The sequence below is a fragment of the Eleginops maclovinus genome, chromosome 18 (assembly GCF_036324505.1).
Source record: "Eleginops maclovinus isolate JMC-PN-2008 ecotype Puerto Natales chromosome 18, JC_Emac_rtc_rv5, whole genome shotgun sequence".
Classification (NCBI taxonomy): domain Eukaryota; kingdom Metazoa; phylum Chordata; class Actinopteri; order Perciformes; family Eleginopidae; genus Eleginops; species Eleginops maclovinus.
Window position 1 is genome coordinate 15,006,426 of NC_086366.1, and position 27,598 is coordinate 15,034,023.

A 27,598-nucleotide genomic window follows, 5' to 3' on the forward strand; every position below is an offset into this window, starting at 1 on the left:
CCTCAATGATCAATATGACATCTCTATTCCCTAAGAGATGGACCAAAGAAAATGACTTTTATTCCTAAAGGGACAATTTAAAAAATAAATGAACCATGTGTTCTCTGGACAGTCAGTGCAGATAAATCAAGAAGGTGCATACATCCTTGAGCCAGCAGCACTTCTGAGACCTGGGCTTTCAGATGAGATATCAGGGTGTCTGCAGGTTTTAACAAGTGCAATTTTAGACTTTTTTAGACCTTTTTTAGACCATCATGGGTTAAATTTAAGACCTTCACGAAGTATTAAAAAAAAAGAAATAACAAAGCCAGATTGCCGTCAATTTACATTTATTGTCAATGAAACAAACATATTATTTACATTATTTACATGCTTTTAAGCTCTGCACTTTTGGTGGCAATTTCATCCCCCAGAACCTTAAGCTGGGAGAGCTTGTCTTTGGCAGCCCTCCTCAGAGCATTTGATTTTGAAATCAGATGTGCCATTTTGCTCCCAGCCTTGCCCTCTGCTTGCTCTGCCAACTCATCTGCCTCTTTGCCCAGGCTCTCAGTAACTTTATGTAGACTGTCCCTCTTGACTTTCAGGTCTTGTAACTGCTCCTCCGCGTGTGCCCTTTTCTTCCCTTGTGTCTCTGTCTCCTTCTTCTTCCTCTGTTCGTCCAAATGCACACGGTACCGTGACCTGGCAGCCATGACAGATTTCATTAGGTCAGGTGTAAGTGGAACCTTGGTAACGCCCCCATGTATTGCAACGTAGTCGTAAACAAGCCTGTGTGCGACCAATGTTTCTTCTTGCATATTCTCCGTCTCGATCTCTTTGTTCACTGAGAAGCCTCTCTCTACAGACGCCTGACCATGAGAAAGCAGTAAAAGGGTCTTGCAAAAGGCCCAAAGATCTGGGTATGCCTTGCCGATGAAGCCATGAAGGAAGCCATCTAGCCTCTTTTGCATTGGCTTGAAGGAGATGAAATCTTCATGCCTGCACTTCACAGACAACGCAGCATCGAACTGTTGGAGAATGGTGTCCCCTGAGACAAAAAGATGTAAAAATAAATTTACTTATGGCTTCCATTTAGTCATCACCATTGTGGCTTTCCTTACAGCTCTGTGGGGGTACAGTCTTTAAACCACACAAAACGGGTGCATGGAAATGATTTGCTGGAGTAACCTAACTTAAGAGATCTACACTCAAATATATTGTGATCATATTTTGACATACAATAAATACTGATCAGTTGCTAAATGCAGATGCTAAATATAATATACAAGATTATCTGAAAGTGGCACGCATAATTTTCCTCAGCCCTTTCTAGAACTCCTAGTACCAGCACAAACTCCTCCTGCCAGCTGCCTGTTGAGCAGAAATGTCTGCACAAGTCCCTTCATCTTTGCCTTGCAGCCGTCTGGATCACTGCTCATCACTGTGGGGTCTAGACAATCCATCTGCCTAACGGTACTGTACTTAAGAGGACTCTTCTCCTGTACTTTCTTCACCATGCTTGAGAGTCCTTGCATGCAGTCCCTTTTAAATTCAAGAATCCTGAGGTCTGAACTTTTGCTGTTCTGTACAGAGAAATGCGAAAGGAATGTAAGCAAAAATGCTGTACACATGGGCTTCCCCCTGATAATCTTTGACATTAAGCTATTAGTACCTTGAGGGCCTCCTCAGCACCCAAGCCAATATCAACACAGTGCACCGGCATCAAGATATTCTTGTCACCTATGTCCAGTTTGGTAAGCTGGGCTGTGGTGATGTCCTGCAGAACCTCTCGTTTCACGAAACGACGCATCAGACTCTGTTGGACGATAACAAAAGAAACATTTCAATTACATAATTACTTTGCAAAATACTGTGTACCATTTTGACTGCTGTAGATTTGCTGTGAATGTGTCTTTGTTCACAACTGTATTTGTTTAATTACAGGCCTACATAATGCTTTACTTTTGAGCTGGCGGTGTAATGGGGTGGGTCGGTGGGCTGGCATCATAACCACACCAAAACTCTCAAAATCAATATAATGCAATCATAAAATCCATACATCCATTTCATGACAGTTTCCTAAATAATGTTCTGCTCATTAGAAAAGGCATTACCTTGATCAACTCTGCCAGATCTCTGCCTAGGTAAGGCATCACCGGCTCCTCAGTCTGGTACTTCCTTAAAAACGGATCAAATAGCTGGGCGATGCTCCTGAAAAACTGCAGCTTAGGTAGAGTCAGGGGATCTTTCTGGGCTTCTTCGATTACAGCAAAGCTTCCAGTGCCAGGATTTGGAAGCTCCTTTCTCCTCACAGCATTGGTGTACACCAGCATAGATGACCAGATATCCAACGCTCGTATCACGACAGGCAGGTTTACCAGCCATCGGTGCCCACACCATGCCAACGGGAAGCGGGTAGACCTGGTGGTCTTCTCGTAGTCCTCTCGTCTTGCGGGAACATTATGCAACAATGTGTGCAAGGCCCTGAGGATCTTGTCCACCTGCCACGAGAAGCCTGTTTTAAAGGCATGGTGTACGGTGTGTAACCCGCAGCTACCAACAGATATGAGCTGAGAACCAGCGTACAGGTCAGCATATTCCGCCTGGAACAGCTCAAAGAACTTAAAATTTACATTTGGACCATCCATTGAGATCGAAATCAGCTTGCTGAGGTCCAGGTGGCCCGCACATTCCTAAGGGAAGGAAACAAATCAACCAGTCAATTAAATTAGCATATATTTAAACAACAAAATCACACACACAGGCAATAGTTATGTGCAGCTAGCATACAAATAAGTAATGGGAGCAGAATGTAAAGGTTGGCCAATGAAAAGGAGGCATGTACAAATTATGATTAAGAGAAGGCAATTTAATACACAGATGTCCTCATTCATTCTCTCACACAGCAATTGCAGAGCACTACTTCAGAAAATGAATAAACCAAATCTCCCAATGATCAAAATATTTTCACTAAGAAACGTTTGGACATGGTGACAGAGACAACTGTATATGCGGATCAGACGCGCAGCCACACACCTTCCGATTTTAAATGGAGCCCCTTTTCATAACAGGAGATGAAATCGTTGGTCGGTCTTTGCATTACTTTTGGGATCATAAAACTACCGCAACACGGAAGTTGTATGATCCCTGCCGTACTGCAGAGACCGACGAATAACATACATCCCCAACAATGACAAATCAACTATGCTGCGCTACGCAGCAACCGACATCTGGGGCCATGTTGTTGTTATGCAACAACCGGTGCTGGGGGCAATGTTGCGTTACGATAAACCCGGTGTGACAGCTGGCTACCCCGTAACAAGATGTTACTCCAGATGTAAGAAACGCAGCGATTGGCCAAAAGTACTTCTATTAATTTTAATCAAGAGTGACATTTTTACGACCAATCAGTGGATAAAAATAATACAAAAAAAGCACTTACTTTGATCTCCTTCAGCAAGTCGTTTGCTGTGGCATGGCCCATAAATTGTGAGCCCAGGTACCGGGACTGTACCTGGCCGTCATCCCAGTACCTTACGTGAAGGTCCAGTTGCTTCCTCTTTGTTGTGTGGTTAAGACTTTCGTCAAACATAATGACGAAGGGCCCGGTCACCTTTGAGATAAGCTCTTTTTTGACGAACTCTGCCACTCCAAATCGGAGTATGTACGACATCTTGTCTCTCCCGCATTGGAATGTTTTGGCAACTGTGGAGTCGGGGAACATCGCTTGGAAAAGCTCTCCGATGCCGTCATTGGATCTGCATGACTGGTGTTTAGCCACTGTGTTAAGCGCCCACAGAACTTCTGCCTTCATTGTATCAGTGGAGCCCTATAGATCACGAATATTACCCGTATTATTTATTGACTACGTGCTGCTTGCTACTGAACAGAACTGGGCAATTCCATGGGAATTGCGTGCTGCATTTGCCGACTCCTGGTGTTTGCTGGATTTTGTGTGAGACTCCAGTGCCTTGATGCCCAGGGTCCCGAGTTTAAGAGTTCTTTTGCAAAACGTGCAGTATGCCTCACTGTCATCAGCGGGAACGCGTTTCAGCCAGTCTGCAAATTGCCCTATTGAGAGCCAATTGTCGTTGAATTTACATTTACCCATCCTTTTTTTTAACTTTCTCCTGCCATTCGGACGTTATCCTACTTCGTAACTATTCCCGCCTCGTACACAGAGAATCAAAATACTTGCTGCTGCATCCTGTGACGACAGTACATTTCCGTTTCACATCTGTAGTTTTATTATTGTACGTTCCACTAACAGCACATGTCATGTAGAACTACACGGACCATAACTGCCACCATAACAGAAAAAGAAAAAAACAGAACGGTGTGGAAAAGGACGTAAAAACAAAACAAACAAAAAAAATAATCCTTTGTCGATATTTTGCATTGAAACGTAGGTCTTAAATTACTCAAACCCAATTTTAGACTTACACTGCGAAATATCTCTATATTTTAGACTTTTTTAGGCCTTAAATTGAAAATGTGTAATTTTAGACTTTTTTAGACTTTTTAAGACCCCGCGGACACCCTGAGATATGCAACTGTGTGCTGCTGAAGGATGAAGCTATGCAGGTGTTCATTCCAACCAAATACTACCCAGGTGATGTTAGTGATTGCTCTCTCAAAGCTCTAAAAAAATATGGTTTTCAATTCCAAAGTCTGCAACATTTCAGGATAATGGTTACTTTGTGTTTGAATTTCTACAATTTCATCACAGGGAAGATGAAGCTGAGCCAGACATTTTGTTTATACATTTTTGCTTTATTGCGCAGTCTATAAGTGATATTGCTCAAAACAAAAGCTTCATTTAACTAAACCAGAATCGTACAAACTAAACATAAACAAAACAGCTACTGAGTGTATCCGAACATGGATTGGTCCTTGCAAAATAATGACAGAATGGGTAAACGACTCAAGTGCAGAACATTTTCCAGGAATCTTGCGTCCTGGGTTTGGCATTCAGCAGCACCATCAAGGACGCCAGCTGGTTATCAAGGTTTTTCTTTTTATACCCACCCAAAAACATGGCCTCTTCTTCTTTTCTTTTTTAAAAATATTTTTGGGGGCCTTTTTGCCTTTAATCGTAGAGGACAGTGGAGAGTGACAGGAAAGTGGGAGAGAGAGTCGGGGTGGGATCCGGAAAGGACCACGGGTCGGGAATCGAACCCGGGTCGGGGACATACGGTGAAGGTGCCCCATCCAGTTTTGCCACGGCCGGGGCCAAAAACATGGCCTCTTCTAATCATCGTCAACATCGTCGTCATTGAAGTGAGTGTGTTGTCCTCTCGGAGCAGGCGCCCATGTTCTGCTGTAGCCTTTAGTGCTGCCTGTAGGCTTTTCCTGGGTGGTGATGAGGTCTATGATGGCTGTGATGACAGCACAGTCTTTGGACTGACGGTTTTGCCAGTCAACAGGAGCAGGGTTACGGATTTTCTCTTCCAGCAAAGAATCCAACTCTTTCTTCAAACTCTGTACAAAAGACAGGAACAGGAGGTCAGTTAATTTAACTCTTCATTAGCTTTGTTTTAAGTGTATCCCGTCACCTACCTTGACAAGGTGAGCGATGCGTGCCGGGGAGCTGAAGACGATCCACTTGTCCACAGCGATGGTCTCCTGGTCCTCGTCCTTCTGGATTGTGATGTCTCCTCCGAAGAACAGCAGTGAGAATGGGGACACCTCAGTGCAATCGTACAGGAAGATCTGAGGACAAGCAGAGAGATGATGCAAACACACCACGACGGGAGACTTTCAACAAACTCGCTAACACGCTCTGTGACAGCGAGCGGGATCATTATGACACACATGGCCCGACAACTATTCTGTGGTGTGGGCTGAAAGTGTCCTATTGGTGAAGAGTGGCTGTGCAAGTTTGAAATGTGTTTCAGTGCCTCCAGTGTTAGGACAAATGTCATCTTGCCCTGCTGGTGAATTTCGCAAATGTGTTTTCCATCAATTTCTTCTCGCTGTGACAGCTGCTCATGCAGAATAGTATCCAAGTAGTTGTATCCAAATTAAAAAATATATTTTTAATAAAACAAATTACCAGGTATGTTTTCAATATTCAGAGAGAACATAGAAGTGTTGCTCTGTATGCAGACACTGAGAAACTGTTTTGCACTAAGGCCAAAGCCATTGAGTTTACATAAGCAGCAGACATAAGTCAAACAAAAGCTTTTTCAGCAAGGTAACATACAGAAGTGAGGGAAATAAGCATCAGAGAGAGGTAGACAAAGGTGAAGGAAAGGAGTAAGAGACCAGGAGAACAAACTGCATTCGCCCCATGAATGTGTAATGTAATGGAGCTCCAGAGGCACATGCGTCAGAGGAGATAAAGTTTGACGTCATCCTTCAATTCCCATCCTTTTTTTTTTTCTTGAAATGGCCCTGGTCTTCTGCTTTCCTTTCTTTCTCTTTAAACAACCTTGAGAATCTCACAGTCTCAGAATAGCTTACTTTCATAAGAGACACAAAGGCATACAGACCTCACGAAAGAATAAAGAATAAATAAACATTGAATTGTGGTAAAAAAGAATGGTGAATTCTGGCAAAAAAAACCAAAAAAACTTTATAAAGACTAAGGTAGCAAAGTGAGAGACAAAGGCACAGGCGGCCATCAGAGAGGACATGAAAGGTGTTTTTCTGCCGAATGGTAACACTCACAAAGAGAGACACTACGGAAAGAACAAAGACAGATGTATGGGAGAGAGGTGAAAATTGCAGGGTGAAGAGGGGTAGAAAAAACAGCAAAAGAGAAAAAGATAGAAGCAGTCAGGGAGCCGCATTGACCGTTTTGCCCCCCCCCCCTTCCCACCACCACCACCACCTCTTACATTGTGTCTGGAGGCTTTGAAGCACGAGAGCCTTTGAGAGAGAGTTGAAAGGCAGCGTTTTAATCAAATATTCATTCAGTGGAAAGCTGCCGAGGCACCGCTGCCAACCTTTAACCAATGGCCCTTTTTCCACTCACATGCACAACCTTCATATGTACAAAACCAGCCAAGAAATGCACACTCAACTCTGGAACACACACAAATCATTCATGCAGCAGTTGAAACACAGTTTAATGTGCTTATTTATCCCCTCGCCTACTCACACTGCTCGTTCTCATCTTCAGGTGGTAGATGAGCCATTTATAGTTGAACTCCGTCTCTTCAGCATTGACTGATTTTGGGTGGATGCACACCTTTCCATCAGCATGGGTGTACACCTTAACCCTGAGACAGAAAATGAGTTAGTGCATGAGCTTGTGAGGGTGTTCACATTTCAAGTGGCAAAAACATGGTAGTTATTACCATAAATACATTGATAACTGAAGAGAAGAGAATGTGAAACATTCATTGCTGAAGGTGGAAGAAGCAATGTTTTTTTAGGGTACATAAAATATGGATTTCTTGGTTGACATACATTTAGCAGCACTTGGTTAATAGAATGGTTATATATTTCCAGCTAACATTTTCATCTGTTTCCCACAAAGATTATGGAATTGGAAATAGATACGCTGAGTGTTTTCTTAAATATTTGAAATCATATTTGTCATAGCTGGTTTAAAACAGAAGTGTTGTTACAAATGTTTCCAGTACTGCAGTAAATGATACAGAGTTCTAGTTCCTGTCAGACAACTCACAAGTTTCTCCTGTATGTTTATTAGAAGCAGCATTTAGTTAGAGTTTAGCATTTATGCTCGGGCCTCATTGCTCCACATATTTACATAGAACATTGAGTGATGATTAAATAACTATTCCCCTCCCAGCCTACAGGTGGATGCTGAGGTGGAAGCTAGGTGGTGGTGGGGCAGAAAAAGGAAGACAATTTTTTAAAATAAAAAACACAATCACTCTGTTTCTGCTGCACAGATTTTGATTGATTTGATTTATTTCTGTCCATTGTCTTATAAGAGAAAACCTCTGAACCAGAGAGAACTCTTTCAGTATGTCAGAAATCCCTACCTAATTACACTTACAACAAATATATTATTGTACATGATTTGACTAAAAAAGTGTTTTAGAAACATCCCAACAGGTGCTTTTGTCTTGTTTATATGACGCACAAAGAAAGCCTCCTTTCATTTTAGCTCACAGGTTTCCAAAGACAAGTTGTGATGCAGTCTGCAAACCTTACATAAAAGTAACACCGTGTTTGTGTCAGCAAGACAAAACAGACGGCTTGACTGCAGGGAACAAAGCTGCTTGTACCAGACAGCAGCAAATCAAATAACAAGTTCTTCATCGAGCCATAAATCCATTAAAGAAGTCAGAGATTTGGTGTGGATGGGAAAACTGGGCTTGCCATCACAAGAGTTAAGAATTACTTATGCAAAGGAAATTAGCATCACAATCTCACTGTGCAACTGGGTCACCGATAAACAGCAGTGACAGCTCTACTGTGAGAAAATGGGTCTGTCTCCCTGTAGCGTGAGTCTGTCTTTTGCACACAGCTCAGAGCCGATGTCCATGACAGCTGCCTGTGGGAAATTTTATGATGAGTGCAGCGATCTTTAGCTGCAGCACTGCCTCTGTTTCTCACAATTTTCTTAACATTGTTTCGGCACAGCATCAGGTAATTGTCCCAGGACTCTTACAGCTTTTACCTGAGAGGCTTTCGGAGATATTGCAGAGAGACGGCTCCATTCCCGTCTAAAGATCAGTAAGAATGATTGTGCACTTTTCTATGTTGTGCTCGTTTCTATCCGTCTATATTCATATCCTTCTTTGAATTAGCAGACTCACCCCGGCCTCTTTTTGCTGTGAGATGGTCTGATCATGGCCACCTTCGGGTACAGACCAGCTACAATCACTGCCTTGATTAACTTCTCATTGTCTGAGGAAGGAAGTGAGAGTTAGAGAAAGAACAAATGAGTACTGCTCCATTTACATGTCACATATGGTATTTCAATACTGCTCCATTTAAGATGCCAAAAAGACGGTTCAGACGATTACCTGAGTTGACATTGGATTTGGGATCTTTCGGATCCCTGCTGCTGACGAAGCCTGTATTCATTAGATGGTCTGCAAACTGACCCTTCATGTTGTGCAGCATCTGAATGATGAAACAATGACTCTAAAACAGGCTGCAGTATGTATCTGCCCAGGCAGAAGCCGTAATGTAGTTTAATTTTCAACAGAACTTCAGTATAGAGCACAGCCTGGCTTACCTGGAGTGTATTGGCGGAGAGGAAGTTGTCCCAGCAGTACTCCCTCTCACACCTGGCACCACGCTGTTTAGCTTCCTCCCAGCCCTACCAACGGATAAATTAAGACAGGATCAATTTGTACATCAGACAGAGAGGTAAGACAGATGTGACAGGTGTGGCTTTCTTACCTGAAAGGCGTTGACAATAGTGAGATGGTCACTCTTGGAGTTTTTGGACAGGACCCTTCTCCTCATATCTGCCATCTTCTCTTTACCCTGAGAGAAGCAGACACGTTAAAGAATATCCCTTTAAGACCAACTTTGTAATTTAAAGAACTCCTATTATGCTATATTTGAACAATATATAGTAGGGCAATATCTATACAAAAACTTGTCTGTGAAGGATTTTGCTCAAAATACCAAACAGATCACCCATTGTAGCCATGCCGTCATACCCCTCTATTTCAGCCCTGTTCCTGAAGTGCTGACTCTGTGACTGTCGCTTTAAATTTGAGCGGACCTGAAGCTGGCCAGGCCACTTTGCAGCATCATGCAGCTCCCTCCTCTCAGAAGAGAGTTTTCTACCGGGAGATACAGATAGGTTGCGCACTTCTGATACAGCTATAGCTTGACATGTTCTTTCTTCAGTGTTTACCGCTAGATAAACGCCATTATATGTATTATATATACAACAACTCTAAGTCCCTCCTGCAGAATACACAGACACACAGAGGTGCTGCGGAGGGGATTCAGCTCGCGACTGTATATAGGGGACGATGGTTGGGACGTGTCACGTGGGTGGGACGTTACCAGGAGTTCAATGTAAAGTCAGCCCACATTTTCCTTATTACGTCATAGAGATGTGGGTAAGGAGGAAAAGGGAGAGGGTTGTATTTTCTGACACTTTGTGAGTCTCCTTACAAACCAGGGACACATATTTATGTATAAAGGACATCAACAAGTGCATTTTGCATGAGTGAGGACCTTTAAGAAAGTCACTCGGAAAGCAGCAATGAGCTGAAGTTTGACGCTGCGGTCACAAGCTTTCATGTTTGTGAACTCAGTGCCCTACCAGGGGTATGAAGAAAGGGTCTTTGAAGCTGAGTGAAGCAGCGATGGTGAATACGGGGTCCAGGCAGCCCAACAGGGCTCCAAAGAGGATGAGTTTGCCAATGTGAGGCTCCACAGGCAGACGAGCCAGGTGGAAACCCAGTGCTGTCAGATTCTCTGACTGATCCAGGGCGTTCTAACACAGAACGTAGTAACAAAACATAGAATAAAAACACACATCTTTAGTCATCCCAAAATTCAAAGTAGGAAAAAAGCATTTGACATGATTTATTAAAAAGCTTTCAGTTCACATAGAGTTCAGGCAAAGCAGCCCTCTTTATTTAATTGAAAATGATGTGTATGAGCATTTAATCAGATAAGTGAAGTAACCTCTTTTAGTTTAGTTTGCTAGTTCACAGTAACTTTGGACATGTGTTGGAAAAAGTTCATCTTGTGTGCTTCAATTAATATGAGAGTAAGCTTTACATTTTCTGCCTTTATTGTAAGTAAATGATTAGAAAGTGTGAACTGTTTTAATGTGTATGAGTTTTAAAATCCATTCCTCACCGATAGAGATTAGTAATTCAATGTGCATTTGGTGTTAAATTATAGTTATCTATAGCAGTAAATCTGTTATTTGCTGTTCTTTTAGAAAAAACAATTACACCTATAAACCTTATATCAAAGTAAAATCAGTATTTAAGGCGTCTTCTCTTATACAGTGGTAAATAATAAACGCCACTACCAATGCAAAAAGGTATAAAGACGTTTTGAACCTGATCAAATAGTATTAATTGAGGTGTTTTGTTCTAACGTTGTTAGCATGAAAAAACGATCGTGCACTATCTTTCAAATCTTTGAATGAGTACCTACATGTACCTCCTCCATAAAAGGATCTTTGAAAAGCGTTGTAGATAACACCTTCAGACAGAAGACCTTGAAACCACATGCTCACATTACGAAATAGTGTTTCTTCCTAAAAGTCTTCTTTTTCCCAAACTAGTTCTAGTTCTGCTGCTGGCACAATACATGTTGGTAGAAACTGTTAAAAAAATCTGAAAATTGTAATAAACAATATTAAGAAATGAGGTGATTGGCCCAAAATTACTACTCGGCTATTTTGAAAATCAATGAAAAAGTAGAGTAATTGTTTAAGCAAAAAGACCAAACATTTCTATTATCTCTGGCTTAGAGTTTACTGTATTTGTTAGAAAAAAACCTAAAAATGATCGATTTACTATCACATAAGAGTGTTTCTTGTACAAAACAAACTACTTCAAGACATCAAATCTGATTTTGAGAATTTGCAGGGAGCACATCTTGTGACATTTTTATAGAGTAAATTTAAAAAAGGATAAAATCAAGAGAAATTGTCAGATTAATCAACAATAAAAAAGGTATCATTAGTTGCAGACAATAATTGAATTCTGAATAATCTATACACTTTCTTACCAGGTCTATGAGGTTCTTGATGGCTAGGTTAACAGCCTCTTCAGTTGGGGGGTCCAAGGCTTTCTCTAGGAATCGAGCTATAGAACCAAGCTTCAAAATCTAGGCAGCAAAACACATTACACATTATCAGCAAAAACATTAACATTATTATTTAAAAAATAATCCAATCCTGTTCGTCTAATTGCCTTTTATTTGTGGCAAACAATAAACTGTGGGCAACATATAGATTTCATTTTTAACGTTGAATGTGACCTAAAAACCTACACTGAGCCCACAATAATATGATGATAAAATATCAGACTATTAAAATCCACTTTTTTAAGTCTGTATTCACTTCCACACCAAAGAGAGATTTTTAAATAAACCAAACATCTACCTGTGACAAACTGAAGTGTAAGGCAGTCACCGTATTTTAATGTCTGACTAATAGGTCGGTGCTGGAGTGTTGTGCATTAGAGGGTCTGCTCAGGGTGTGCATGTCGTCAGTGTTTCTCTCCTTTTAAGGACAAACTGATGCATTAGTCCGCCTCTCAACCACATCATACACGCACTCCGACTAAAGTAGTGAAAGACACACACTCAAAAGCACATCCAATAAAGCCAGTAGAGATAACAATCATTGCAAACACTAGATTCTGAGTGAACTTTGGCTTAATGTTCCATTAGCATTGGGTTGAAACATGTCTGAGTGGAGTGTGAGTATTTAAAAAGAGGAGATGAAAAAATAGTAAGCAACTAAAGAAGAAAGCTACAGGTACAGAAGAGAAGTAATTATGTTGTCAGCAAAAAGAGGTAGAGAAAGAGCTGGAGAGCAAGGGGGATGAGTCAACCCAGAATGCTAATCCCTAGTTTTCATCAGGCAGGAGAGGCTGTTTTTTTAATACAAAGCCAACAAGCAGCAACACTGTCCTCGTCCCTCCCCATGCACTCACAAAACTCATCCACAGCAATCTTATCTTTATCTCAACTCAACAGCCAACACATATTTTTCTCTCCGTCAGTCTGTCTCCCTCTTTCCCTCTGCACATGCACAACCTTGATCTGCAGGCAGAGCTCCTCCAGGGGTGTCCTCATGATTTCAGGTAATTGATAGGCATCCAGCAGGCTGGCTCTGAGACCATTGTATAGATGATAGCACTTCCCCGGACACACTCTGGAAACAAGCACAGAAGAAGAGAGTGGGACAGAGAAGGGAAAAGAAAAAGAGGTTATCAGTCCTGTGACAAAAGCTTAATTTAAAGTCAATGGGATGAAACTTCATGCTGTAAGAAGCTCCTGCTAATAAGGCCTTGCTCCACTTTAATGTCAGAGCTTGCTAAGAGAACAGACGTCTGGAGTCAGAAACTGGAAACATCCAGACTGTTATGTCTGCGTTTACAGATGGGAAGGAGTGGGCTCATGGGGCAGAGTGACAGAGAGCTGACATGACAAATAGGAGGAATAATATTCCTTCTATATTAGCATGCATACCCAGAGGCACCCATATAGAGCATGCCCTGGTTTTAAAGATAACCGTATACAGATACACACCTGCCGGCACGTCCTTTCCTCTGTTTGGCATTGGCCAGGCTAACCCACTCTGCAGTCATAGTGCTGATGTTGTTGTTGGTGTCAAAGTTGGTCTCCTTAATCTTACCCCCATCTATCACATAAACAACGTCATCTATGGTGATGCTGTGGGGGGTAGTGGAGAGAGAAAAAGAGGAAGAGAAATTAAAATGGGGCTGGAATACATTTTAAATTAGACAGAAACAACACAAAGCACCCAGTCAAGAATGTTTGGAAAATACATTCGGAACCATTCAGAAGAACAAATAAAATGTAGTCATTTGGTTGAGAGTGTATATTTAGTGGATTGATGGAAGTGCCGAAGGCTTCTTCATTTGACTATAAGATAATAGTCAAAATCAGTCCAAGAAATGTGGGCCGATAATCTGACTTTCTCATCTCAATTTTCCCTTTTCCCTAACCTACATGAAAGTAAAAGCACAAAATATATTTTCAAGAATGAGTACAAAGCGTGCACACAGACACATTCACTTACCTGGTCTCGGCTATATTGGTAGCAATCACAATCTTTCTAACTCCAGGAGGAGGCCTTTTAAACACCTGAGAAGAGTGAGGGAAAAAGATTGAATGTAATTTACTGAAATTGAATAGAGTAAAGCAGGGCAAGCTGCAGACAGTAAACAGACACAGTTAGAGACAGACAGAGAGAGAGAGATCAGGGATGCTGACCAGCGTCTGATTAACAGTAGGCATGAGGGAGTGCAGAGGAATGATAACGAACCGATCTGAAAGACAAAAGGACACATAGACAAGTTCAAACAAGCCACCGTTTGCCCAAACAAGATTATACTGCTGGGGTGTGAATTGGAATAATTACATTTACAATTGTAACATTGGATGTCCTAGTTTATTATTGTTTGATATGTGCAGAAAAACACAGACAGAGTTATTTTTGATCCAATGTTTTAAAGATCCTCTCAGACTAAGTTAAGAGAAAAACATTTTTTTAAATGTAGTCATTTCCAGAATGTATAAATATGGAAATGTTTTGGTGGAGAACGCCGCAAAAAGCACAACCAGAACTTAATAATGATCTCTTCTTCTGCACAGTAACCTGAAAGTCAATGGTATGAACATAATGTTGGTTGTTGTGAGTGTACCTGATCGGAACATCTGCTGAGCCGTGAGCAGGTCATTGAGAGTGCTGATGTTGTCCCAGCCAGGCAGGAAGACCAAGATTGCTCCTTCCTGTCAGACAAAGGCATGACACAACACTTAGCAGCTGAAAGACAAACATAAAAACCAGCAGGGCTTCAGGGGAGAGCCATTAGCCGGAGGAGTTTCAACAACAACTGAGCCAAGTGAACAAGGTGCCCGTGTCCTCGGAGAGATGAAGTGCCCTGAGCTCCAAACCTCCACATTTAGCCACACAATAGGCCATGACATTGCCTGCCAACATCATTATGACAACATCTTCCCTCTAGGACATCTTCTGCTCTACATTACCATCGGGATAAAGACTCAAAATCGAGGCATACAGGCACACAAATGCATCAGAGCGAGGGATGGAGGTATTCCAGTCAGAGCACATGTCTGCAGATTAAGCTGTCTAAAAAATAAAATGGATGATCACTTAACAAAAAGCAAGCTCCAGCCTCTCAAACTTAAAAACATCATCCCATCATACTTCAATCAATAATTTACCTTTGGTGATTAATGGAGGAGCAATGTTAATATTGTAGCAGCAACATGATTAATCAGATTAGAAATGATATAGAGCATTATACATCCAGATTTCCTTTTTATTATAGCAGATTATAATTATACCATTATCAGATATAAAGAGACAAAAGAACATTATTGAAGGCCGGGAAACCTACTTTTCGAAAGTTTTCAAGCCAACATTTCTAGCCTCTACTTATGAGGAGTATGAAAATGTATTTCGAATTGAAATGTTCACATACTATCACAACCTTCTCAATTCATTAGTGTTAAACATAGTCTTTACACAAGCAGCCCTTCCCAGATTTTTACATGTATACTGTACAAAGTAAGGCTCTCTAAACACATCTGGCTCTCCAGACATTTATTGCTCGATAAATGTTTGAAGTACAGAGAATTTAACCAGGATTCTGATGCCCATTTCGGCCGGTACTACTAACACTTATTTCCGTCAGTATTTAAAAAGTATCGAGTTTTGAGTTATAAACACAAGTAAGGTGGTGTCATGTTTTTGCTTGAACAAACTTCAAGCAAAAAATATACCTGGGATAATATCACGCTGGTAGAAAATAACCCAGTCTATAAAAAGGACTTTTCATTTCCTGAGAGGAAAGAAGGGGAGATGAAGAACAGACATAAAAAGTAGCTTCTGGGCCCTGAGCTCCCCTGCCTTTTAATTACAGCTAATTATTATTACCAGTGCTCAGATACTGGCACCCACATGGGACTTTGTACGTGTGTTAATGCCTGTGCATGTGTATGTGAAAGAGAGGGAGGAAGAAGAGAGAGATGCAGGCAGTGTATTTACTCAATCTAACAGAAACACATGTCCTCACACATGCAGTACAGAAACACACTGACCAATTCCAACAAAATAATCAACAACAGCACAGTAAGCGCTGTAGAGTTGGCCTACTATTTATCATGCACACACACACACTTTCCACATACACACACTTAGTTGCACCCAGCAGGCGTTCATTAATGCCTGCATGTCACCCCCCTAGGTGTCTCATCACAGACTCCTGCAACATAATTAAGCAATCGTCACGGTGGAAAGGCTGGCAGACGGCCTGTAGCCTCAGTTCAGAACGCCGACACGGTAAGTCAGCCAGTTCCCGCTCGGCCGTTTGACAATGCCACGGTGAATCAGCTGGTCCAATGGCTCAGTGTGGCCATGACGGATAGAGATACGGCTTCATAGGGAAGAGATAATTATTCTGTCAATCTGCATTAGTCACTCCTCATTCCTGGGTTGTCTCTTTTTTTTCTGTTCCCCTCTCGTATATGTTGTCCACAAACACAGCCACAAACCAACACATACGTCAGACTAGTTTGACATCACTTGGGAAACACAGAGTAAGTTAGAGCAGACCGTGTGTCAATTATTTCACTTTGATGTACTTCATTTCCTGAATTGTCCTCACCCTTGTTTATACTATACTGAAAAAAGGGTAAACTAAACAGTATTGATTGTGATAGCCTATTCTAATCTGCAGCTTTGTTTTCCCACACAGTAACAAAAGAAGCAAGCTGCAAAAACACATTTGAAAAGGGAATTCAATATTTCTTCTTAAAATGCTATGCTTTGCCTGTATCATGCCTGCACCAATAATCCTGATGTGGATGCAGTTACCGTGTCTACTGATAAATTACAACATTCAAACAAATAAGAGATTTGTAATTATATTCCATATTACTGAATCGAACACTGATATAACATCAAAACTTGGTAATTTAACAAGAACTGGAAAGAGAAAAAATAAAATTGACGTGCGTTGGGAGAGCATCTGTTCCATCACTGATTAGCACAGATCTGCTGCCAGGTTCTGTGTTGTATCCTCTGATCTCATGTCGCTCTGTTTGGAATAGAGCCCTCCTGTTGCTTCCATCTGCACTACCTAGGAATGCAGCGTATTTCTCTCCTTTTGTGAGTTTCTTTGAACTGCAGGTTTAATCTTCCTAATGGACAACTGCTCTGTCGGACTGTCTACGAGTGATTCCTAGCCAAAAACACATCTGTTATTTTGTGAAGCACTCAGGTCTTTGAGATTACCCAGACTCGTATAACAAACTCAGAGGAATCCAATTTCCATAAATGGAGTACAAATCCCACTCTTGAAAATCTAATTTAAAGACACCAGAATGCAGTAACTTTCAGACGGCGGAGCTCAAAGCAGACATACATAGTTAATCTCACCTCCTCTTTGAGCACAATGTGGCGAATCAGTGCCAAGATCAGCTCAAGGTCAATCTTGTCATCAGTGTCCAGTGTCTCTAGTGCCTCAATGGTGTTGTCGGAGTATCTGTAAAACATGGGACACATGCAAAATACATTTTTTTCCCCATAAAAAACAGTCACTCTTTTGCAGATCAGCATGGAAGCTAAAGGTGTTGTTCTAAAAAAGCTGTAACTTTGGGAGATACCAACTCGTTTTTTTTTTTACTCAAACTGCTGAATCCTCAGTGTGAACAGAATAAATGATCAAAAAATTAAATGAAAACCAGGTGCAATGTTCATATAAGCTCCTGATGATCAAGTCTGCATTAATTTCCAGGGGCCCCTCAGATAAAGTTTGTTTCATGGCCCTCTCCCAACCACCATCAAAACTCAACTATTGCCCTGCCCAACTTAACGGCGCTAAGCCTAATCTGTATACAATAATGCATCAACAAAAATGTGTGACAGCAGTTTATTTGTTACTGTTGTCGCACCAAATGCAAGTTATAAAATCATTAGGGATACAAACTTTAAACAAGGTTAAGAAAGATGCAAGGGTTGAATAAAATATCAGCTTTGGAAAGTGGATTCAGAGTAGGACAATTTGTAATTATGTTTATGTTTGGTTGGTATTCATTTGTAATATGAATCACAATCAAACATATTTGAAAATTATGATTGTGTGATTTTTTGCCTTTGTCTGTAGAATATGAATGATATGCTGAGACGTCTCTGCAACACCACAACACTTAATTTAGAATGGTATTTTGACACATATTTCCCCCTAAACAAATATTGCACCCCTTACTATATGGATGTTGAACTAATCTATTTCCAGAAGATTCCCGAAAAACGGTTCAGCCCTTGTTGAGAGTTGCTTTTAGCACGAGAATATAGGAACAAAGTCCCCCTGCAACTGACATTACCTTACTGCGGCAGAAGTTATTTCATGAGGACATCGGTTCAGGTCACTTAAATAAATAATACCCCCTGCTGCAACCGCAACCCAGCGGCAGGTCAGGCAGCACTTGGAACAGACTACAGATGAAGCATACGATACAGAAATGGCAACACCAAAAGGCTCAGGCTGACTTACTGTGGGCCAATATCCATCCCTATCACACAAATGCAGACAAACACACACAGCGTCCTATGGGTGAATCTTAAATTGTCAACTAAGCCTGAATTATACTTTGGTAACAGTCTTACCTGCAAACAGTTTTGAAAGTGATAAAGCTTTTCACGTTGACTCACAACATCATTGCAGTGCTGTGAGTTGAGACAGTTTTATGCTTTTTACAAGTATAGTCAACAAGAACTAATCATATTTACATTCTCTCGCATTCTGTATGTTTGTGACAGGGCAGTAATAATGGTGGCAAAGAAAAGGGACTGCTGAATGAAGAAGAATGTTTGTTGATGGTTATTGGGAGGAGGATGACATGTTAAGCTGAGCTGGTCTTAATAAATGGTGAGATGGTAATATACTAGCTAAATAAGCCACAACAATGCTTTTTTTCTGTAACCACATTGAGTACAACAATTCACTTCAGATTCATAAATCAGTGTTCAAGTGGCGAATCTGTCAGAGGGTCAAGTGTTCAAAAGATCTCACCCAGCTCTGAATTCAGCTTTCACACAGTCCGCTCATCTCACTACACTGCTGTTCTCAACAACTCACCTGCCCTGCAGAGTGCGCGCATAACAAGGCCAGCTCTCCTTGTACTCAGCCTCTTTCTCCTCCTTCTCAGGTCTGGACTGGCGGCCCTGCATAAAGCCTCTCTTCCATGAGGGACGGCGGTCTGGATTCTTAGGGCGATACCTGGCAGACACACAAAGGGGTTTAACATAGATTAAATCAACATTTAAAAAAGGGTTGTACAGGTTCTATTTGTATTTGTCTGTATGTGTTTGGGAGTTGATGAGTGTGTTGTGGAGTAGTGTTGCTGTACCCCGTCATCTCCACAATGTCCTCCAGTAAGAACTCTTCCACTGGGAACGTCAAACCAGGGATGTGGATGATTGGACAGTTGTCTAAATGTTGGTCAGAGGGAAAGGGATAAATGAGAAGGAGGAAGAGTCCAAATCAATATAAGCAAGAATATTTATAAACCAACATTAGTTTGTCATTTGGGGGGGCTGCATACCAAAATACTTTGAAAACTTCTCCGCATTGAGCGTGGCACTCATGAGGATGATCTTGAGGTCATCTCGAAGGTTAAGAAGCTCCTTGACTATGACGAGCAAAACATCAGACTGCAGGTTCCTCTCGTGGATTTCGTCCAAAACCAGGTGGCTGATACTAGACAACAGTCTGACACACACACAAATCAGGGGAAATGGTTTAAGTCTTGGCTTTTAGATCAAATGTGTGCACATCGTCATCTGGCCTGACAAATTGCAACTCTGTATTTGTTATGTTTTATTAGATACAACTGTCAAATAAAGCTCATGTTACTAGTTTGGTTTGTTTCTATTATTTCACATTTTGCCACAGTTACCACAAAGTTAATCGTAGATGTAAATGTATTTTTATTTTAGAGGTTTGAAGTCAAGTCGCTAGTTACGTATTACCTAGAGGCAGTTGCCATATGCAGTTCAGTCTGAGGTCTAGACAAGAATTGGTGTATATGCTTATCTGTAGATTCAGGAAGGGTTAATTAATGATGAGTCAAAGAGGAGTGTGGGACTGAATAGGTTAGAGCATCAATAATTTGATGCCTGGAGACAAACAGTCACATCAAGTCTGATAGCAGTCTGTAAAACAATTACCTTAATGCTGGCAAAAAAGTTTGCAGCATTTTTTCAGACATTGGTGATCCTTAAGTGACTCAATAGAGTTGTGCCAACAGTGACGAAAAACAGTGAATCAAAACAACAAGAAAAGCTGGCACCCTCACTTAGTTTCTGTTCTTTTCCCAAATGCATTCAGAATGCAAGGATGAGCATGCAGGGATGAGTCACTGGTGTGTGTGTGTGTGTGTGTGTGTGCATGCGTGTGTGTGTGCGTGTGTGTGTGTGTGTGTCTTCATTTCCCTGACTTTAAGAATGGGGACCCATACTAATGCTCCATCCACAGACAGTAGCCAACCGCAAATCAATGGGGATAAAACAGAGTGGGGACTTACGTGTCTGAGCGAAGCCACTGAAGAATAATTCCTGTTGTACAGTACAGGACCGAACCCTGTCTCCGTGGTAACCGGCTGGGGAAAAGGAAGAGAAAAAAGTCTTTACATTTCCAAAACGACACAAATCAAGACTTTTATTAAAGTGAAGACAAAGATACGATATTGAGTCTCTGGTTAATGTTCCTTCACATGTGAAGGTGACAACAAAATGCTCCATTACCTTTCCTTTAGTTCCCCGTTTCTTTTCTATTTCAGGATTCCACACACTTGGTTGCTCAAAGAGTATTTCATAGCGGCAATCTTTTGATGCTCAGCCGGGACAAAGTAGTGCATAAAAGCTGTGATGGATGTTGCAATAAAATGTTGCTGATACAGAAATGTGATTGGCTGTAATAGGCATTTATGTTCACACTATCTTTATATCATACTTTGCTTAAGTAGTAGTGATAGAAAAGTTTCTCTGTTAAATAACAGTTAGTGAAATTACTTCCCATTAATGTAATACCATACAAAGCTGCCTCTCACAGTATGACACATCGGAACAATTTATTTCACGGTCAGCCGATCCACATTAAAGGCTTTTTATATAATTGATGCTTGCAGATGTGACATTTCTGAAAGAATATTAAGAGAAATAACAGCAATAACAATAATATATATATATATATATATATATATATATATATATATATATTATGAAGCAGTTTTTTTTAATGAAGCACAGGGTTAAGAAGACTTATTATCATAATTAAAATTAAAATAAATAACCAAATAAATAAAACAAGCTTATAAACGGTGGGCTAAATTAAACCTCACTGATAAGAAACATAGCTCACCATAAGCACTGATTTAACAACATATATTATACATTCAAGTAAGCAGATAAAATAACAGTGAAATAGAGTAATAAAAGCATCAGTTATGTTAATTATGAAGTTAAAATTAACTACTAGAAGGAGCAGGGGCCCGGCGTTTTGGCTGGATTAATCTGCTGAGGGGCCTCAGGAAAAATAGCTGCTGGGCCTCTATTGACCCCTAAATAATCATGCTGTACAGTATGTGTAATGTGTACATCTTTGTCAATAATGCAATACTCGTGGCAGGGAATGGTTATTTGATTTATCACAAATTAAATTAGTATTATGTAACATGAAAGCCCAGACTTGAAACTCTGTTTTATCACGAGGATTTACAGAACAGCCTAAAGTAAGGTAATAAAGAAGCACTAAGGCTCTCATCTGATCTGTTTGTACTTTAATGGGGCATATCTCCAAACAGGATTTCAATTAAATTAGCAAAAACTAGCTGACTCTCTGTAGACATCAGGCTTTCAGGGGCCCCAAAACAGTTGCCCGCTTTGCCTAGTTCGGAATCCATTTAGAGTAACAACTAAATAGATTGTAGCTGAGAATCCCAAGCTGTGCTAGCAAGAGATTAAAATGTAAAAGTGCATGTTAATTCAGCACACTGCTCATCAGTTAACCACATGTATTATACTGCCATGTATAATGTTCATCCCAAACATCTAAACACAAGTGTTTAACTGTGTTTGTCTGTTATTGACAGCTTTGAATTATCAGATCAATCTTACTTTCTATGAACTACTTTATGATTATTATAACCACGCATCATTTGCAGCACCAGAGAGAATACTGACTGTCTGCACAGCCTGAGTTGTGCGGACTAATAAACTGTTTCCCTGCAGATGAAACCTAAGTTGCCAAAACATTTATTTATTGTCTTTTAGCAAACAATTTCTGTTTGTTTTTTTAAAGATGCAGATGACCCACTGAGACACAAACGAAAACTTGAAATGTGAACTTTTTTTTACATCAGGCTAGGGAGCTGGCACACCAACAGAACTGTAACAAAGCTTGGTATTTATTCTCTAATTTTTGCATATCCCCACTGAGAGGACCCCATGGTTTCGATCAGTTGCGTTGACAGCAGAGCCTTTCTAAATGGTTTGGGCTCTATTAAAGCTCTTTGATACAAAACAGTGCTTTAGGGACTGTCTATTAAAGCTCTTTGATACAAAACAGTGCTTTAGGGACTGTCTATTAAAGCTCTTTGACACAAAACAGTAGGGACTGTTTTTCTTCCATGAAGAGACAATTGCAGTAATTTGATGCAACTACACAAAGTAATCACATCCCATTAAAATATTTAGAACAGTCTAGCACCTTGTCAATTGTACTTCTTATCCCTTGTATCAGTCTCTCCACATATCAGGGGTGAGTTGCATCTTTTATTCCCTTTTTGGTGCATCCATCTCATCCTCTCTCATACTCGATGGTATGCAACTCACTTAATATTCATGCACCATCTTATCTCCAATAACTCTCAGCTCCCTTGGTCTGCTCTGCTCACCACTCAAGTGCCTCACTCCCCAGCTTTGTACATTTCTTTCCACGCACATGTTCCCGGATGATCATTCCCAACTAATATGTCTCCTGTCTTTAAAAAAAGGCTATTTTCTGTGGTATATTTTATCCTACATAGTGCTCTTATCTATCTTCATGTTGCACATCCATTAAGAAAGGAGTATTTACAGTCTTGATAGGCATCATATGGATTCATGTCAAATGTGGCCATGTTTAAATTACACAAAATGAAGATATAACTTTTTCATGACAGTATGAATCAAACAAGATCCTAAGGACAGCTGCACCAAGGAAATGAAAGGGCTACCAAATGAAAGCATGGCTTCAATGGAATGACACGACATTTCAATGAAAACGTGCTTATTTCTCGTTAAATATTTGGCTCACTAGCCTTGATTTTATCTACGAAAGCAGGTGGTTTGGAAATGAAATCATAAGCAGTGGAATAAAAACAATAAAACTAAAGGAGTTTACTTGCAATCCTGACACTATATGTTTAGAGAGACTGTCTTACCTTTGCAGGCGGATTTGGTAACCACATGAATTTCCATTCCCTACACTTTCTGCCCTCTCTGCTGCTACACGCTCTGCTACCTGAGAGAAAAATACATTCAAGAACATAATCAGCACTTTGAAAGAAAAGCTACCTAATTTACATGACAGACACCATATACAGAGAGTACGCATAAACATCATATCACACATCTTTCCTCAGTACGCACATTTCAACACAATCCAACACAGATAGATGTGAAAAACAGAGGAAGTGCATACCGAGATGGCACTGATACGACGAGGCTGCGTGCAGACCACACGACACATTGAGCCCACGCCTCTGTTGATGTAGTCATCCAGGATGAACTGGGTGACCTGAGTGGTCTTTCCACACCCCGTTTCCCCGCTCACCACCAGGACCCTGTTGGAGTTGATCAGTTGCACAAGCTCCTGAGGATGGAAAAATGAAAGCATGAAGAATTAAAGACATGAGGAGCAGGAGAAGGGTGATGATAAATGACGATCAGATTCCAAACTGAAGAAATCATCAGAAATGTGAATTATGATAGGGATGAGATTATTTGCTGAATTACTAATTAATTTGAGTAAAATTAAAAACTTACCTCTTTTTTATTATAGGATGGTAGTCTTTCCCTGAATTTCTGGAGACAAAAAAAGTCCTCAATATTTCAAAATATAACTCAGAATTTGTCAATTACATTTAGAAAATGTAACATTATTTTGCATTTATATAGTGAATATTAAGATATCATTCCTGTAATAACTGACAAATTAATTCACCATAATGCCCAGCCTTAATATGTATAAGGTTATCATACTAAACAGTTCAGATCATTTTACATAAACATATGCTCTCCCCTTTGTCTCATCTCCAATTATCCTTTTTTTATTCTTAACCTACACTCTTTTTTGCTTTAGTAACCCAATTTTCCCCAGCAAAATTGTCATGGAACCTTTTTTGAAAGATGACATGCATCTTATATAAAACAATTATCTATTGTATTAACAGCAAACCAAGAACAAATGTGTAAAGCAAAGCACATCTTTATATTTATAGGAACATAACAAGTTAATAACATTCAACATAACACATTGACAGAGATATGCAACCAATGCACTGCTTTTTTCCGTTGTATATTTAAAACTAATCTTAATGCTTACCAGCATTTCTTTGTACTTTGGATCTGATTTCTTTCTCTGCAGATCTCTCTTTAAGCGTTCATCCAGTGAACTGTCCCTCACTACTTCTTGAAATAAGAACTCCAGGTCCTTGTCTTTCTTTTTCAGACTTTCTTTTTCCTCTTTCTCCTGCTGGTCGTCTTTATCCCACGCATCTGGGGTCTCATCTTTATCAACTGCTGGAGGGAAATAACTAAACAAAAACATTAAAAGTGTAAATATCAACAATATAGTGGATCACCAGACATTATTGGATGCTCTGTGATTTTTGAGAGAGAAGAGAGCTTCATGAAATAGTAAACTACGTTTTTGGAACAATGCTTCTGATTTGCTTGCAAAGTTACCGTTGAGATTTATGAGTTACTTCCTCTTCCTCTTCTTCAGATTTGAACTGAATCTTCTTTTTTTCCTCTTCAGACACATCACCATCAAAGTAACTGCAAGTACAAATTAGAGACAAACCTGTGTCAGCAGCCAAAATAACTCAAGAAACTTTGTCATTATATAATCCTCCCACTTTCTTTAGGGTATGGTCAACATAATACGCAAGTTGGAAAATAAATGCTTTGTACGCTGCTCACCAATGTCCACTGCTATTGGCAGCTGTCCGCCAGCTGTCAGATGTAGAGGCTCTTGTATCCCTGCTGTCTCTTGCAGGACCAGGCTGATCATTTTGGACCGAGTTAAGCAGCTTGGTAATGTGCTGCTCTCTGGCCGAATCCATCTCGACCACCGCCCGCTACACACGGACATGGAAAGGGGAAAGTTAAGCTGTAACCTTGTAAATAGCATAAGCAAATGTGACACCAGGGTCTTGGTTTGAAACAATAATAAGGGTTCAAAATGTCAATGTTTCATTTCATGTGTATATTTGTATCTCATTGAAAAATCTTACAAAATCCCTGTGAAAATGTGAAATCATGTAAGAGCGATGCGTATTGTTCACTTATTTTTGCATTTCAGTGACAACTTAGCAATTATTTGCTTTGTGCAATACATGCCTAACAAAATGTGATTGCTTTAGGGTTTGAAACCAATGTGGTCACCCTCAGCCTTTAGATGCCAAATCAAAACCCTGTACGATAAATCAACAAATACAAGTATTCATACGGTATGAGGTCAATGGGTCATGTTGGCTTTGCTCACATCCTTACAGTACAGTACAGTTTTATGAATCAAGGCTGAATACATTCAGGGAAAATTGGTCAGCCATTGTATACCCACTAAATTGATCAAGAGACAAGATATGTAAGGATATGGATGGCATTCCACTAATCTGCATGATTTTGCCCACAGATCAGTGTGCAACATCCTGCACAATATCTAGAGTAGACTTTGTGATCCGAACCATTTTCCATTTAATCATCGTATGGCTGGAGGGCAGAGCTATTTTCTATCAGAACTTAATAGATATAAATAAATTGTCACCTCTTTGTAATTGAGTGTCTCCCATATGTGTGCTGAAAGAGCTGATCTGTTTCTAATAAACTGACAACACAATGTGCACGATTAGTCAACAAAACACATACCGATCTCCGGTCATTCTGCTTTCTCCTTACGGCTCCGTATCTTGCGTACCACATACCGATCTCCCGTCCCTTCAGGTGTGGAGGAGGACGGTCCCGTTGTCCTCCTTGTTCTCCTGGGTCCTGGTCAAAGTCGGAGCAGTGTCCTCCTGAGCCCCGTCCGCCTCCTCTGTCCCATCTCTCTCTGCTTCCATCTCTGTACCCTCGACCTCCTCTTCTACCTCTTCTCCCACCTCCACCTCCACCTCCACCACCACCACCACCATATCCATAACTCATATTGCAGAAACCAGCTGTGTTAGATTTAAATACTAAAACACTGTCAAAATGTCGTGTAAGTATCGTTCCTGTCTTGTAAGGTTAGCTACTAATGCTAGTGATGCTCAGATAGATGAACTAATGGTCCAGAGACTAAAGGTAAACACACGAGGCAACACCTAATGTTTCGTTGCAACTGACAGTTAATTTCAGGACAGCTACAGTACGTTTTAAAAGTAAATGCAGCAAAATTCAAATGATGCTGTAAAAATGCATCACTTCGCATGTTTTCATTCTCGTTTCTATCCGGCGTGTCGCACAGAATCGACGTCAGAATATTTTGTGCTCTGTGATTGGTTGTTTGCTATCCGCTTCCACACTACCTGTTCTCAATGTATTTACTGATGGGATATAGTCAATAATAGGACATTTACTAGCACCAAAATCTGATGTTTGTTATTGATTGACCAAATGATAAAGATTCATAGGTTTATTTTATTTATTTAGGAAACCTTTATTTGACTATATATTTTAGTATAAAAATGCCTTCATTCTAACCCTTTCTGGGAGGGAAAGAGAACAATTGAATATCTAGTGAACAATAAGGTGATTTTTTTTGTCTAATGAGTGTTATAACTTTCTTTATTATTATTATTATTATTATTATTATTATTATTATTATTATTATTATTATTATTATTATTATTATTATCATTATTTTATTTTACTTTTTTGTGTGATAGGAAAGTAATCTTCCTTACGTGGTGAGTAGTGCTCCTGAATGCAGCTCAAGGCCTGACTCCTCCCCCAACCACTCCCCCAATTAGAGCTGCGTTTAAAACCCACCTGCTAACTTGTGTTCTTTTCTTTGGCTCTGCTGTCATGGTCGGTGGTACAGGTAGGCTGTCTCTATAAATATGCATACGTTGGTCTCAGTGTCTGCTAGCATGTGTTGCTCACTTGGTGTTTCCTTGCATTTTGTCCTGCTTTCCATTTTTCTGCACATGAGTCGTGTGGCAAAACCTCTTCCTGTGGTGAGTTGCCTATAGGAAGCACCTGAAATGTTTGTATGCCACATGGCAAGCCATTTTTAACATTCATTTAACCATTGCTTTTAGGTTCACCTGCTGCTGTTTTGGTTTACATTGTTTAGCTTGTACTGTTTTGGTCTCGACTGTTTGGGTTTTGGTTTATCTCTATTGTTTATGCAGTCTAGCAGTTAGAATCGGAGGATGAAACCCTCTTTATTGTCACATGCATGCACACAGCAGAGCACACACAGTGAAATTGGTCCTCTGCATTTAACCCATCCTAGTACTAGGAGCAGTGGGCAGCTATTGTGCAGCGCCCGGGGAGCAATGGGGAGGGGGGATTGGAGGTGTCCGGTGCCTTGCTCAAGGGCACCACAGCAGGGCCTAGGAGGTGAACTGGGACCTCTCCAAGCAGCAGTCCACCTTCCATGTTTTTTCAAGTCTGTTCGGGGACTTGAACCGGCGACCCTACGATTCCCAGTCCAAGCCCCTACTGACTGAG

General features: G+C 40.5%; 2 protein-coding genes across 5 annotated transcripts; both read right to left on the reverse strand.

Moving 5' to 3' along the window:
* Positions 1–312: 312 nt before the first annotated feature.
* LOC134880235 (uncharacterized) lies at positions 313–4,525 on the reverse strand. Of its 4 annotated transcripts, XM_063907022.1 has the most exons (5): positions 3,422–4,525; positions 2,613–2,672; positions 2,094–2,480; positions 1,720–1,795; positions 313–1,027 (listed from the first exon to the last, which is right to left on the reverse strand). In XM_063907022.1, the coding sequence occupies exons 1-5, from the start codon at positions 3,791–3,793 to the stop codon at positions 366–368; spliced, it is 1,557 nt and encodes a 518-aa protein (XP_063763092.1). In that variant the 5' UTR covers positions 3,794–4,525; the 3' UTR covers positions 313–365. The 4 variants fall into 4 exon arrangements, with proteins under 4 accessions (XP_063763092.1, XP_063763091.1, XP_063763095.1 ...); XM_063907021.1 differs by having other exon boundaries at positions 2,094–2,672; XM_063907025.1 differs by having other exon boundaries at positions 743–1,027; positions 1,652–1,795; positions 2,094–2,672.
* Positions 4,526–4,605: 80 nt separating this feature from the next.
* Positions 4,606–26,386, reverse strand: dhx36 (DEAH (Asp-Glu-Ala-His) box polypeptide 36). The gene is made up of 26 exons (XM_063907020.1): positions 25,811–26,386; positions 24,863–25,020; positions 24,626–24,718; positions 24,264–24,474; positions 23,705–23,743; positions 23,361–23,531; positions 23,101–23,180; positions 20,203–20,277; positions 19,222–19,388; positions 19,027–19,108; positions 18,756–18,896; positions 17,054–17,159; positions 14,292–14,379; positions 13,861–13,916; positions 13,667–13,731; positions 13,153–13,296; positions 12,658–12,775; positions 11,623–11,721; positions 10,193–10,366; positions 9,310–9,396; positions 9,143–9,226; positions 8,928–9,027; positions 8,718–8,808; positions 7,085–7,205; positions 5,539–5,691; positions 4,606–5,460 (listed from the first exon to the last, which is right to left on the reverse strand). The coding sequence occupies exons 1-26, from the start codon at positions 26,084–26,086 to the stop codon at positions 5,230–5,232; spliced, it is 3,210 nt and encodes a 1,069-aa protein (XP_063763090.1). The 5' UTR covers positions 26,087–26,386; the 3' UTR covers positions 4,606–5,229.
* Positions 26,387–27,598: the final 1,212 nt, after the last annotated feature.